The 15544-nt window shown below is 43.1% G+C and overlaps 1 protein-coding gene across 2 annotated transcripts in view; it reads right to left on the bottom strand.

Moving 5' to 3' along the window:
* LOC114062792 (transmembrane protein 132B-like) overlaps positions 1 to 15544 on the bottom strand; it is a 108452-nt gene that overhangs the window by 50505 nt on the left and 42403 nt on the right. For both annotated transcript variants that reach the window (XM_027894641.1, XM_027894642.1), the window contains exon 2: positions 10730 to 11609. In XM_027894641.1, coding sequence (XP_027750442.1) covers positions 10730 to 11609 — 880 coding nt within the window. The remainder of the gene's footprint in view (positions 1 to 10729; positions 11610 to 15544) is intronic.

The raw sequence follows: 15544 nt of genomic DNA, 5'->3' as shown, positions 1-15544 counted from the left end.
GACCAACTTTCTTCAAACATTTAAGTAAATAGTTTTAAGAACATGGTCAAAACTGCACTGGCCTGAGCATTCAGTGGATCAAAATGCCACAAACTTCCTTGGCAGGGGTTTTAGGCTCAAGAAAAAAAGTGAATGCAAACCCTTCACGAGTTGTTCTACAAATGCAGTACAGTCTTCAACCTTCACCTTGAGAGAAAGATTATGGCCTTGCTCAGCTTGTGGCTGCACAGGGGAACCCTGTGCTCTGTGACCCCTAGAGGCAGGTTGTCCTAGACGTTACCTCAATGCAATAATTAATAAATAATAATACTGAATTTGAGCTCGTGGAACTCGTACAGGCTAAATGTTCCAAAGAAAAATGAATAATGCATGTAGAAGAGATTCATTTGGGGGGGGGAAATCTAACTTCAGTTCGAAATAAAGCCCTGGTTGCCTTGGCAAAGAGGATTTAATTGCTGTAATCACTACATCTCACATAAGGTCGCTGTTAGAGGGAGTCCACAGTACTGCTATTCATTCTGTATCTGCTCTATGGCAAATAAAGGACTACTGGTCCCAAGAGCATCAGGGAAATACTTCTGAAAAGGTTTAAATTATTTTTAAAGGTTATTAGCTTTGGCAAATGAGTCAAAAGCCATCTTAGCTGAAGAGCATAGGTACTTATGCCACATTATGGAGATAACAGCAGGAAATGCAATAATCAAGAATGTTCTACTAGTGTTACTGTGTGTCATTAAAAACAGTACTCAAAACATGACCATCCCCTACCCATCTGGGTCCTGTCCACCCACCCAGTCAGTGTTACTACGGCCCCTAAAAAAGTTCCCCGAGAAATAGGAAGCCAGAACACTGGCACGCACACGTGCCTTGCACAAAACCAAATTCAAATAGTTTTACTGGCACAAATCCTAAGCAACTCTGCGGAAGTCAATTAAATCACCCCTCTTTTCTGTGTAAGAGAGAGAAGACTCTGGCCAGGCAAATTAAATTAGAGATGGGCCAGAGCCAAACTCCCAGATCCAAAGCAACCCAAAGCTCACAATGCATTTGGATCCTGATCCAGATTCTCACAGTGTGCTACCACTTCTCCCTCATCCTCTGCCACTTCCCAGGAAGGGACAAACTTTTCAGGCTGTCCCCAAGCATTACTTGGTGCACTTTATCACCATCTTCCATCTGCATCAAAGAGTTCATCTATGTGCTTCCTGTGGCCACTTGGCACATTTCTTGACCAGACCCTCATTAACTTGAGCAGATGCTTAGAAAGCCCATGAACAAGGCATTGCCTGTCCCACAGTTCTGCTCTCTGCCTTTCCCTCTTGCTGTCTTCTAGGACCAGCACAATTAGAGATGGGGATTTAGTGAAAATGCATTTGAGGACTCCTTCATTATTGCCACAAAAGCTTGGGCCACACAGTGAGAACAAAAGCAACTGAGAAAGTTCCCTTGGCAGGAAAATTTTTGAAAGGACGTTGTGGGGAGGGGAAGGAGTATTTTGGTCTTAGCAAGCAATTTAAAGGAAAGCATGACAGGAGCAGAGGGAGATCTGCTGGAGCCATGCCTGATGGCTCAGAGTGACAAAGGTGACAGATTTGCACCCCCAAACATGGAGCTGCTTGAATATGGTCCTCTCAAGAGCACCCTCCTCACTGGGAGGCCCCTGGAAACACTGCTGCTCAGACCAATTCCTTCTCTGCTGGGAATACCCACAGTATCTCCACCGGGATCCTAAGGGGGATATATTTTAGAGACATTTTCCTGTTACTGAGTTGCATGTAACTCTCAACCCAGGATGAAACGCTGCATGCAGGGCACTGACACCCAGCACTGCTTAGGCCAGGGGCTTTTGGGTGACAGACTGAAAGCTGGAAGGGAGATGAGAGGCGAACCCCACCACTCAGGATTAGCTCCCTGGGCTCAGGAAAGCTCAAGCAGAGAGCTGAATCAAGACTGGCCCCACCACACGGGGGCTTTTGGCAGCTCTGCCAGCACGAGGCATCCCCGTCCTGGCACCGCCTCACTCCCCGCTGCCCACGCAGCACTGGAGGGCTGGCAGCGAGCGGTGCAAGAAGTGAAATAGCTTTAACTGTAAGCACCATTTGCTGTGCCTCAGGATGGCAGACTCATTTGTCACTGTTTTCTTCTCCTGCAGCTCTTTTGATTCATCTGGGATCCAATAACTTTGTTAATATGATTTCTTTCAGAGCCTGGCTGAGTGAAGAGTCCAAGGCGGACGCGGCAGCTATTGGAGGCATTAAATACCTCACACACAGCACAGCTCCCTGCTCTGCCTTGTCCAAAACCATTCCTTACAGGTCCTTTATTGACATAAATTGCATGGGGAGCAGGAAGAGCACCCAAAACAAGAAGATTTGTTGACAATTTTCTTGCAATATTCTGTCTTCTGCTCTTTCTGAAAGTCCTTCCTCCCCAAAGCTGTCAGCAAACCATCACACTGGCCTTCTTCTATCAGACCATGCAAAAACTCGTGGGTAAACACAAGGACAAAAGCAACACTCTGTTACATCAGCAGGAATATAAAGAAATTGAAATCAATGTGCTCGCTCAAAGCAATACTTCATCAGCTTCATGGGATAGTAATATGGTTTTTACCAGGACAAAATAACAGCAAGGCACTGCCCAAAACATCTTGGGAAAAAAAAAGAAATTTGAAAGTAGACACATTTTTCTACTTTTAATACTATTCATTACACTGAATGTAATGAATAGAAGTAGAAGTAACTGCATCAACGACCGAATCACTGTTGTGTCTGACTTGTTTAAACAAGACTGTGATTTACTGCACTGCCAGCTAATGAAGAGCTGTACAAGAACTGATCAATGCCATCATTGTCTGGCAGCACAAAGCAGGAACTACTCAGCATATTGTCCAAAACAAAGACTCCCCCCCAAGCTCCCTGCCAGGGACTTGCTTATGAGGCGACACAGTTTGCAAAGAGCCACAGTATGCCCCTAAACTTGAAATGATCACTCAAAATCAGGTACCTTTTCTGACCTGTGCTGCCAACCTGAGTACAAGGTAAAAAATAAAATAAATGGATTAAGAAAGTGTTTATCTTGCAGTTGTCTTCCTTAAATTGCACTTTGTGATACTGTGTATTTAAGCAATTTTGTCAGCTCAAGGCAGTTTTGTGTTCATTAATAGAGGTAACTGAACTCAGAGCCTGGTGCTCACAGGCAAAAAACTCCTAATTCCATCTTCAGTGGCTTTCCCTTCCCCTTTCTTATCTGCACCAATGTTAATCACAGCAGGGATAAGACAGGATAGCCCCCAGGAAAAAAAAGTCCTGGAGAAGAGAAGATGCTGAACCTTTGGCAGCTCCTTTTACGCAGCTCCTCATCCAAGGGGGATCACAGCCAGCACACCTCCACATCACACAGAGGGAGTCTGAATAGATGGAACAAACCAAGGGTGTCCTTTTAGTGATGGTTTCCTCCAAAATCCCTATCCCAGGCACGCTCAATATCCCAAGTATTTTAAGTCCCTGCTCTCAGTGCAGCCCCTGCCACATCTGCAGACAATGCCCTGCAGATCCGCACCCGGCCCTGGAGCAAGCACCGACTTCTGCCAGGGAGCTGCCTGGAGTTAATTAGCAGGAGCTGTCATGTCGATGCTCTCGGAGATGGGGATCAGCCTGGGAACAAGCTTGTAGAACCCAAACCATTTAAAAATGTAAAATCTCATTCCATTACCATCAACAAGGCTGAGGCTGTGTCAAGTCGCATGGCGTATTGGCACCTTCCAGATCCACGGGAAGCGCTTTTCACATCATCTCTGTTTGCAGAGCACAGCAATGTCTGCTAACACGGCAAGAGGTTGTCAGGGCTCCTATTACAAACCTTATTTGTCACACACATGCAAAACAATCTGATGTGTCAAGATGCCACCAGTTACACGCAGCACCGTGTACCCACTTGTAGTGCAAAGATGAGACATCTGCACATGTACCAACCAACCCCAAAATCAACACAGCTAACTCCTCTTTCCACTCCGTGGTTCTGAATATGCGACACAGCAAATTAATTCACATAACACTGCCACATCCTTAGTGCTCATAGATGCAGATAGGTAGATGAATGAGAAAGCTGGAGTATTGGTAGGACTCGAACAGAAGAAAAAGTAAGGTTTTAAGGCAAACCAAACACCTTTTCCAATGAGAAGTGGATCCTTGTTTCATTCCAGCTGTACCAAGTGTTCCCCCACCATACACATTAAACATTCCCAAACTGTCAAAATCAAACATAACTAACAGTTCACCTTCTCAGTGAAAAACACTGGTGAAACGCAGGCTAAATATTTTTAGTTAATCTGATTCTGTATTTCGATCAACCCTCCTCTTCAACTCTTAGGAACATTTCCTTGCTCCTATGAGAGAAGAGAGCATCCCTAAGCCAAGGCTGTGGAGGACAAGGGAAGGAGCAAACAGCAGCGACACTTGCCACAGTCACCCAGACTCAGCACCACAGCCTCATCCTCCTTCACCTTATCACCACCTTTGCAACACCATAGGACCTTTGGTTCTGGACAAAGTGTCATGTTCAGGAGCCCTTCTGCAGGGCAGCAGAAGTTGCCATCAGGAAACATCCCAGTTTAAAAAAAAAAAAAAAATCAGTATTTTATCACCACAACACTGAAATCCCATCTGAAAGTGCTCCAAAGCCAATATCCAACAACCAGCAGGGCTTCTCACTGTCGCGTGGGGTTGCTGCTCTGCCTGGTTTATTCCTGTGAAGAGTGATCACGGACGGCTGATTATTGTAGCAGATAGTTGACCTTTATCTAAAATTCCATTAAAAAGCTTTATTGTCTGTAGTCTTTCAGGGTCTTTCAGGATTCACTGGGTCATTTATTCACTGTTGGAGATCCGTTGGTTTTTAAGCTTTTTAGGAGTGCTCAAAGCTCTAGGAAGGAGCTGGGGTTTTGTAATTTTTAAATGGTTTTGAGGCTGTACAAGGGGGCGGTTTCTTTTCTGCTCCCTCCCCAGTGTGATTAGGGCAGAGGAGGTTATCTTATGGCACATGAAAAGGAGATAAAACCTGCCAGCATGGCACAGCTACTGCCAGGGCAGGTTAGTTTGTGCATGTGGGTGCAGCAGAGCCATGCACTGCCAGCAGCTCCCAGGGAGGATGCCTTCCTCCCTCCAGTCAACAGACATTCAGGTCTAACTCCTTCATGCAGCATCCTTGTGAAACGTGTGACTCCATACCACCATGCCAGGCTCTCATCAGCTAAAGCCAATTTTTCTGGGCCACGCGCCTGCCTCAAACAGAAATCAGGAAAATAAAAGAATGGTTCAGCCCTTTCTGAAAGGGAATTTATAGAAATGGTTTACTCAAGCTAAAAAAAATCCTGGTGACAGCTCCCCCAGGCTTCGTAGGAGTGTCCTGAAAGGATGTTACTCCCTTTCCCATTCAGTGACAAAAAGAAAAGAAAACAGTGGGAGGAAGACAATGTATGCATCAAATGAAGCAGTAGATCTGGAAAAAAAATAGTGTGAATTTATCTTGGAGGAATATGCTATAATGCAGATATACTGGGGAACTGAAATAAGGCTGCACAGACAGTTTTGGCATTTTCCAGACTTTGCAGTGCTTGGCTTTTTTTTTTTTTTTTTAATATTACATATTATCATTATTTCATAGCTACATTTAGTTCAATATATATTCAGAGAAAAAAAGAGAAATAACAAATTTCAACAGTCACCTCGGGTTTATTAAAACCTTCGGGCAAACCCCAAATATGCCCAAGCCACCAATAATGCTTTAATTCTGTGATTATTTCTAAATCTGAGCCAGCATTTCTGATTTCAGAAGTATATTTTTTTTCCTCTCTCAACACTTTGACTTCTGCTGAATTTTCACCCTAAAACGAGGATTCAGTTAATCATTTATTTCTCTTGCCAGTAATAATCCCCAGTAATAATCTCCAGTAACAGTGCTCCCCCATTCCTACCAGCTTGGTTTAGAAGCGACGAGGGTCTCACGGAGCCTCCTCCTCACAGGCAGCCAGGCTGCATTCCCCACAGTCTGTATGCTCTCATTTTCTATGCATTTCCAGATCCAAAACCTTCTGTTTTCTTTCCCTTGTTTGCTCTTGGCAGCTATTGGCAGGAGACATCCTCTTAATGATCTTTTTCTGGCCTTCTAGACGACTGCTCAGACTTCTACAGATCTTTCATTATTAACGCAGAAGCCTTGTAAGTCAGTTTTAATGGCCTGTGCAATTTTTATTCCTTAGCAGGAGACATAACCCCCTCCATATGGATATATGTTTATTAATATAAATCCTTAATATCATTTTTCCCAATGAGAATAATCAGTAGAAGTCAACCGGCATGTATTACACCTTGTACTGGTTCATCCCAAAAAATCAAAGAGCAATCTTTGCCCTGCACTGTGTGGAGCCATGGCAGGGAGGAGCAGATAATCCTTCTCCCTGAGGTTGCCTAGGCACCGAGTGACAGCGAGGTTTCTTTGCACGGCCCTGCCGTTCCCCTCCAGACACAGGACCACATCCTGGCCGCGGCCGCTTTCATTTCCCTACCGTGGGATTCATTACCTGGTTTCAGCCCCTTACTGTTATTCCTGGAATATCTCCAATCTCCACTTCTATTCTGATCCGGCAGAGAAGAAGGATGGGTCATTCGTGTTAGGGACGTGTAAGGAATGCCAACAAACCCACTTTTTGTCTGCGACTCGACTATTTGCTATTAGTGCTCAGCCTTCATTACCATCACATCCTCGCCGACAGTTTAAATGGGGAGACTTGGAAAACAGGACAAAAATCCATGGTTTATTTCTAAAGACTGTCCTCATTTCTTCCCCATAACCAAGGGGCAATTGTCCATTTATTCTGTTAAACGTTTTCCTGCCGAACAAATTGACTCCCATTTTTCTTTTAAATACACTCTTTGAGTCTCAAGATGGAGTTAAATAATAACAAACACCATAGAAGAAATAGAAGCCATTCACAATGCTATTAAGATGAGATTTCTGTTCTTCCAGCTGAGCAGGAATTGCTTTCTCCTGTCTCTTTTGTAACTCCTCCATGTGTATCAGGAGACTTCTTCTGCTTAGCAATTAGCACAAAAATTTGTGTTACCTCTTCTGCAGTCATGACTTCCATCTTCCCTCATTTACTGCATTTCTTCTAAGTTTGTCAGTGAGGAAGGTAACAGAGATATTCCAGTGCATCAAAGAACAAAAAGTGCTTGAATATTTGTGACACTGAAGCACATTGTGACATTGAAGCATGTAGGAGTCCTGCTGGAATCTCAAAGCTGTCCTTCATTTTCTTACTATTTTTTTTTTTTTAACTAGGAACCCCATAAAAGAGTTTAATCATGGCAACATAGCCCATTTCACCTACCTTTACAGCTAAACTATGCTTAGTGACAACCCACCAAACATAATGGGCAAAATTTATCTTCACAGATGGTAAATTTTACAGTACAGATCAGACCAGCAAGGCCACAAAATAATCTCCAGTATCATAAGAATTTCATTGCACACATGTATAGATCATCTGTCAACAAAGTGAGCAGTATGACTGTCAGGCACAGCAAAAGCACTAAATGCACACCTAGTTTCCAAACTCTTGCCCCTTGACAGAGTCGTTCACTTACACCAAGCCACGCCAGCTGGGTTGCAGCACGAAGAGAAAAAAAATTCCCCAGACCAGAGCACCACCAAACCTCCACTCCATCTGAAATTCTAGTTACTGAATGAAAACAAACAGCCAAGACTTAGCTTGAGCACAGCAAAACCAGTTTGGGCTGATGAAAGGGACTGGAAGTGATAGCTGGAGCTTCACAAATAAGCTGCAGCATCACCCTATAAGTAACGCTGCTGGGAGGAAAGGGGTCGAACAAGTGTCTTTCAACACAGCACCTTGATGAATCAAGGAAGTGTTTCCAATTGCTTTTCAGTTTCCAAGCTTGGTTAAGAATCCCCAATTTTACCAAAACAAATGAAGAATCACCTCTCATATGAGAACTGAAGTCAGTTTTGCTAGAACAAAATCCAACATGAAATAAAATACTACACAACGCAGCATGAAATAGTAAAGAAGTGCATAAAATTGAGCATATCTGTTCCTTTGCATACTGTCAGAGCTCAAGGCTGGCATCAAATGCTGCACTGAGAATGACTTGATTTTGATCTATCATCTCATATGAGCCAGACTGCAATTCACCCGGCTACACTTATAAAAAATATGATTAAAAACAATCAGTTATATTAGGCAAAAATATATTTCCCAAGGCAAACATTCACTTCAATGTATTTTTCTCCGGCTTTAACACGCGGAAATTCTATGTATATAAAAACCTTCTGGGTTTTTTATGGACATTAGCATTGAGCTGAAAACCAGGGAAAGCTGGTGAGGGAAACTGCATAAATTAGATGCAGGCACTATAGTGCCTGTATTTCCCTCAGAATAATTCCCTGCCCACTATGTACACTTCAGCTGGATAATCTCCCCATGGGCCCCACCTACGTCATTTGAAACAATCATAGCAACAGTTGCTGGTGCTCTTTCCATCCTGAAGGGCAGGTGAACCATCAGTAGAATTGCCTTTTGCCTCTTACTTTCGGTGCTTACTATTCGACTGAAGGTTAAATAAAAAAACTTGCCGTTTCTCTGATGAAAATGCACAATGCAAGCAGAGCCAAATCAAAGCCCAGACAGGCTGGACTACACAGAGCCATTGGCGAATTTTCCAAGGAAATATTTCTGGGCATGTGAAACATGCTGATTTATTGTAACAGAAACATTTCCTGGAGATTAACCGGATCCATACTTTCAAAGAAGGAAATCCCCATGGAAACCTGACTGCCTTCCCAGCAGCTCAGGAGCACCAGGATGCACGTTCTGTGTGTTGGGAGAACACCTGACAGCTGGAGACATGCAAGTCACAGGGGGCTGTGGGAGAAGAGGAGGGTCTTGGCACTAGCCAGGCTTTGTGTCTCATCCTGGGGCTCCCCAGTTTGGAAGCTCTCCACTCCCTCATTTTCTGCCTCCCTGAAACCCCAGGTTAGGTACCGTGCTCAGACCTTCCAGGACCTATTTTGCTTTTGAAAGACAGCGTTTCAAAACTGTCTCTGCAAGAAGTCTTTGATTATTTCCTGGCCAGAAGAAATATCAAAACTCTACCCTTGCACCATTTACTACAAGGTAAATGCTATTTTAGAAATTCCAATGGAAAGAAAACATCCCCATCTGAGGCTGTCTCTAATACCTTGGGAATTTTATCTGTGGTGTGGCAAAAGGAACAAAAAAACTGAGAATTAAGAGCTGATGTTAAATCCTTGCAGAGCCTTAGGCAAATTTTATAATCTCTCTGCCATAGCACAGAGGATCAATACACAACTGCTGAAACCCGACTGCTCCATGAGGCTGGTCCATCTTCTGACAGTGGATGCTGGCCAAATCCATATTTAACGAAGAAAAATCAGTAAATCCAGGTAAAAGCAAGACTAAGTTGTGTTTAAACTAAGACCCTTCCTGACCCAAACCTTTTAAAGTCTGGTTAAATCCCATTATATTTCTCACACATTTCTCCTGCCCTCCCCTGCCCAGTAGCACTGCACTATGAACCACTTGTCCCAATTCACGCAGCAATCTGTAAGTTTATTAATATTCATGTGCTACTTCACAGATGTTGAACGATGTGAAAATGCTGCATAAGGTTTGCTGTCTGTTTTCTCAACATCTGCCCCCAAAGTGCACTTCTGTCATGTTCTGCTCCCATCGTTCCCGGATCAGAAAGTTAGAAGTAAGGCACAAATCTGCTCTGAGGTTTCCTTGCATGGGCTTCAACTCCTTCTTTCCCAAGTGTCTCACATTCTCACAGCAGATGACACTTCTCAATTACCTTTTGGCCCTCTTATTCTCTCAGTCTGGCTCACATTTCTCTCTGAATTTGGTCTCTGTGAAGCTCTGAACCTGCAGTCTGACAGCTAAGGACATAACAAATATTCAGCACTAACCCTCAGGGTGGTTAGAAATGCCTGAATTTTCCTATTACAGGCAGATTCACAAGTAAAGGTCAACAGAAAGTCCCCAAAGTTAAAACAAAAATGGGCCACAAAACAAGCAGTCAAAAGCTTGAGGAAGCAGGATAGGCTGGTTTGACAGGAAAACTGAAGACTACTTGCAAAGTTGGGCCCCAAATCCTGGCTCCGCCAGAGGATTCCTACACAAGCTGAGGCACATCTCATTTTCTCACCTCTCAGCTCCCCTCTGTACAGTGGAACAAAATAGTTCCTCACCACACATGACCTGTGCGAGATGTATCCAATGCACTTTGGAAAGATAGCAATAAAATTGATAAAAACAGAGAAAGTTTCACCAAAGAAATTAAAAACCCTCCTGCAAGCTGTTTGGCAAAACAGATCACAGCAGTCACCTTGGCTGACTTAGAGAGGCATAATTCAAGAGGCAGAATCATGACTAGAAACAAATAGAATTAAAATAAGAAATAATCAAACAAACATTCATAGCTCATACTTTAAAATCAATGCCCACATTCCAAAAAGTATCATCCACACAGATAATTCAAGACTATTTACAGTTTTCCCCTGTTGGAGAGGAAATGCCAAAGTTCTCTCAGGAAAACACTGAATATAATCAAAGAAATTACTCCCAACGGTGATTTGCCCCTATTTGTAGATTGCTCAGCATAAAGCACTTTAAAAATTCTCTTACCTTAATACAAACTGGTCTGCTAGCGAGTCATCAGCCAGGCAAACATGGAAGGTCACAATGTCACCTTCTCTGACAGGGTTGAGTGGTAAGCGAATAACGATATTTTCATCAAGCCTTAGTGAAGACTGTTTTAATTGGTCTTGATTTGGGTAAACAACGATGCTACCAATCCTCTCCATAGCTGACAAAGCTTGGTGTTCATTATCTTCACCTGCATGGATATTGTTTTCCCACTTTTCATCCTCTGGAGAACATTCCCCATCCACTGTATAAATCTTATAGAAGAGCTCCACAGTAATCCCTTCCAGAGAGGTTGTTTCCTCTGAAACCATGGGTGGAGGGGAGCTGAACCAGCTGGGAGACAATTCCAGCTCTGCAACGCATAATCCTAGATGGCCTGTCAATCTACAGCTGGCCACAACTTCTCTAGACTCCAGGAATGCAAACATCTTCACACAAGGCAACATCTCCTCAGAGTTATAGTCATCCCAGTCCTTCCCCGCAATATAGAACAAGGTTTGTATTTTGGGTTTATTGGAATAGATTGAGCTGTTGATTATGTGAGATTTTAATTTCCAATTAAAAGTGAATTTATTTGTGAAACCAAAAGACGCAGAAGTCAGCATGAGGTCCAAGGGAACAGGCTGTTCAACAGAAAAGGGTCCATACGTGGCATTTAGGACAGGTGGCTGCTTGGCTTTGTATATAAAGAATGAATCCACCCTAGACTGCAAACTGGAGTTCCTCATGATATCCTGGTTGGCTTCTTTGAGGAAGAAGAAAACATCAGCATTGCAGATGTGGGAGCTCGCTGGGAGATACGTTGGCAGGTTTGAGAATCTCTGTATGCTGTCCATGATCCCTCCTCGGCTCTCCACCACTGCAGGCCAAAGATAAAAGGAAACAGAAAGACAGCTCAGATGTTTGCTTAGCATGCCCCTCAGTTTTTCTCAAAAGCAATGTATTACCAGAGATCAATACTGCTCACCACAATTACAAAACAATCTGACACAGGTATCACGGAATAACACTTTTGGTTCAAAGCTCACATGCTGAAAACATCCCATTGCATCAGCTGTACAGCTCCTCTTCCACCTTCCCCAGTCTGATATATGCTTGAAAGCCATTAATCAAGTACTGGATACAACAAGGAGGGGATTGATTGGCCAGATCCCAATCTAAGTTCCAAAACTTTTTACTTCTACGGGTTTTTTCTTTTATTGTTCTATTGTTATTGTTTTGTTGTTAGTGTTTTTTTCTTTTTATTGTTTTCTTTTATTGTATTAAACTCTCAGCTTTTTCTCACTCATGACTAGAAAACCAGCATATTAAATATTAGTAGGCAGTAAAACAACATTTTAATCAGTAAAACCGAACATTTTCTTCGGTCTAATGTCACTAACACACAATGCAATGGGGGGTAGCAAATCTGCATCACTCCCAATTCATTCTGCCAGGTCAGCAGTTTGGAAGTTAGTGGGAAACTGCTAAAAGCCTTGTGTTCTTGAAACTTTTCACAGTAAAATATGTGGGGTTTCACAGGGGTCTCCATGGGATGGATTTATAGACAAGAGTGAACCTGAGAGAAGGAGAAATCCTTTACATACAGAAGGTTTGCAGACGCTTAGAAGGATTTTTTTGGTTTAATTCCTGAGGAGAATGAGACACATTTGGAAACCACAAAAGTTTCTCTGCAGCACAATGTTCAATCCTCCAGCCAGCACTGAGTAATTTTTCCCAGGAAAGAAAAGATTCCAGAGGGAGGGAGGGATCAAACAGACGCCTTTGGTTTGGGCCAATCTCTAATTAATAGTGAGATATATTCAACCTGGGCTGCGATTCTACCTAGAAACAGTGGGTCTTTCAAACTGACAATGCACATGCTCCGACAAAAAGCTGGTGAATCCAAGCTCCTGGGAGTGCCACAGAGGAAATAAACAGAAACCCAGTGAATTAAAATGAAGCAGTTCCATAATGCGCAGAGATAACAAAGGCACAATGACAGATCCTAAGGTCAAAACTCTCGTTGTCTCTCGCTGAAGCTTAGCTGTGATTCCACCGTTTGTCAGCACTGGGCAGAGCAGATACGCAACCACACAAACAATTACACCTGTTCCAGCCAGATGACTCAGATACTCGCAGCCACAATTTAGCAGAGATAAAAGCTCTAATATTTAAGCTGGGGTTTTTTTCAGGTTGTGTATTTTTAAAGCCTACACATTTATCAAAGACGGATTCTAGGGCAAATCTCATCCATTTGACTTTGCCCCACTCTTGTTCTCAGTGGAAATTCTGGTCATTTATTTTTCGATGGTTTGATATTGTCTACACTTCTTTAAATGCTTCTCATGTCGTCACAATACTTTTGCCTTTACTTTTGCTGTATATTTACTTGTGCCAAGATTTTTCTTCAGCCACTGGAATATTCTTTGCAGGAGTGAGCAAATGCGCAAAAATATACAAAAGTATAAAAAAAAAAAATTTGCAGCAGGAAACAATATTAAACAGTCTCTTCTCTCACTACTGCACATGGGGATCAGATCAGGGTTTCCTCTCAGCTCCACAGGCAAATGCAGATGCAGAGCAGCTGCCAAGCAGTCGCCCCACCTGGGCATCCTCTGCCTTGCACTGATGCATAAACATCAGCCCATCTCTCCCAGTGCACCAGGCCAGCCCACACCTTCCTCTGACTGCCCAAGGCAAGGAACCCACAGCAACCTGCAGCAAGGATAGAGGCAAAAAGCAGAACCTGGTGACCCCTGTTCAGCAGGGATCGGGAAATGCCCCCCTGCCTCTTGCTGTGCTGCTCTGTGGGACCCCCAGTGCTTTTACACTGAGTAAAAAAAGTACCTGGAAACGCAGTGTGGGTCAAACCTCATCCTGCTCACAGCAGGAGGAAAGAGAAGATCAACACAAACTCTAGAACAAAAGTCCCCAGGGGATGTATTAGCAGCCCCATTACTGCTCTGTGGTTTACAGGGCACCTTGACACAGCGTGGCTTGTCGTGCCCTTGTGCAATTGCACAACTCGGGTGCTGAAAGTGAACTTTGCTCCCGGGAAAGCCGAGGCAGCGAGAGGAGGGAGGGTATTGGTTTTTTTGCTGAAAAGTCAGGCGAAGACAAGCCCCTTCCTGGATTAATTGTAAATAAATTGAACTAGATTTCGAAGTAAAATTGTGCAGCTGTACAGATGAGCAAAGGACGCAGAGTAAGAGTACCTTCTGATTTCTAGGGGAAGAGCTAAAACCTGCCTTCTCTTAAGACGCATCAGGTTGCAGAGGAGACTTAAATAATGACATAGTTCCTGAGCCTAAAGAGGAGCCAAAAACAAGACAAGGCTTAAATACATTTGTGTTTACATTATAGGACTCCCACACACACTTTATGCAGATACTTTATCTCTCTCAAGAAATGATTTACAGGAAGCGTAAAAGGTATGTTTTTCCCTTTCCTCCATTTCATTACAGTGGCAGCATTCAGTGCCTCTTTTCAGATCTGTAACAGGATATCATCCTGCTGTAACTCAAGCAAAATGAGATACAAATTTTGTCCGAAAGCTTGTATGGGAAGCCATAAACACCAGTAGACAGGGCGGGGCTTTGTCCTACAACCAGCCTGCAGCAAAATATGATATCTGAATTTAGCAGCATTTTATGACACTGTAGGAACATCTAAAAAGAAATACTTCACACCATGGCAGGCCAACACCCCACCTTTTTAATTCAGCACATCAGCACCACAGCATCAATCTCCTTACAGCGACAATCAGAAACAGGACACATTTGCAGCTTTCTGGTGTGCAACGATGCAAGGAATCAATCACCTGCTCCTTTACTCAGAACTTCAGCAAGATCAAAGAGGGCAGAACATTAAACCAGAATGTGGATTAGTCCTAATTATGTGCCAAAAGAGAGCAAGAGCTGAAGAAAAGTAAATGGAGACCAAATGAGCATCCCCAGAGCCCAGTGCTATCTCAGAAGCAGAACAGTGTTTTGCTCAGCCTACTGGGACATTGGGGGTGTTGAGGGGAGATGTGTAGTAGTAACACACTGTTGGACGTGACTTGAGATATTTACCTTGAATTTCTGAAATAACTTTTATCTTGTAATAGGCTTTCAGCAGGTGGTTTGCCTCTATTAAGATATTCATTTACATTAGCCAAATACCCAGACCCCTAGTGCAACAAGTCAACTTTGAAAAACTGCAATTTTATGCCAAAAATTTTCTGTTCAGAGTTGGGCAATATGCTTATAGCTCAGCTCATCCTGCAAAGTTTGAGAGTACTGACAGAAAGAAAACACCCTCCTGATGTTTCCGAGGAGCAGAGAGAGAGGAAGACACCACACACAAACCCAAGCATATAATGCTGTGCATAAGAGATGCTCCCTCCTGGTCCTTACCCTATCCAGCTCAGACCTCAACCAAGGCTTTTTCTCTGATGTCTTGATATTTTTTTTATTTAATCATAAAATCATCCATTGCTTTTGGTTTTAGTCTCACTTGACCTTGGACTTCTGCCACAAAAAGCAGCACAGGACTAAGGCAGACACAAAGCCACAGCTGCAGGGCACACTGTGCAGTAAAAATCTGCCATTCATATAACTCAAGATTTCACTGAAGCTACATTTCTTAGATTTCATACTTTTTAATGAGAAGCAAAACAAGTATCCTGCTAGAAGACAGTGGTGGCAGTGGCAGGTCAGCATTAAATACAATGCACATGTTAAGCTGTGGTAAGAGGGAAGTCTTTTAAAATCATCATTTTGTTATTAAAAAAGGATAGTAGCTCCTGTTGGAGCATAAATCTGAATTTCA

This window comes from Empidonax traillii, unplaced genomic scaffold (genome assembly GCF_003031625.1).
Source record: "Empidonax traillii isolate 1590-97213 ecotype Southwest subspecies unplaced genomic scaffold, ASM303162v1 scaffold435:size587000, whole genome shotgun sequence".
Taxonomy (NCBI): domain Eukaryota; kingdom Metazoa; phylum Chordata; class Aves; order Passeriformes; family Tyrannidae; genus Empidonax; species Empidonax traillii.
The sequence above is the reverse complement of the archived record's forward strand: the minus strand, read 5'-3'. Positions and strand labels throughout refer to the sequence as shown.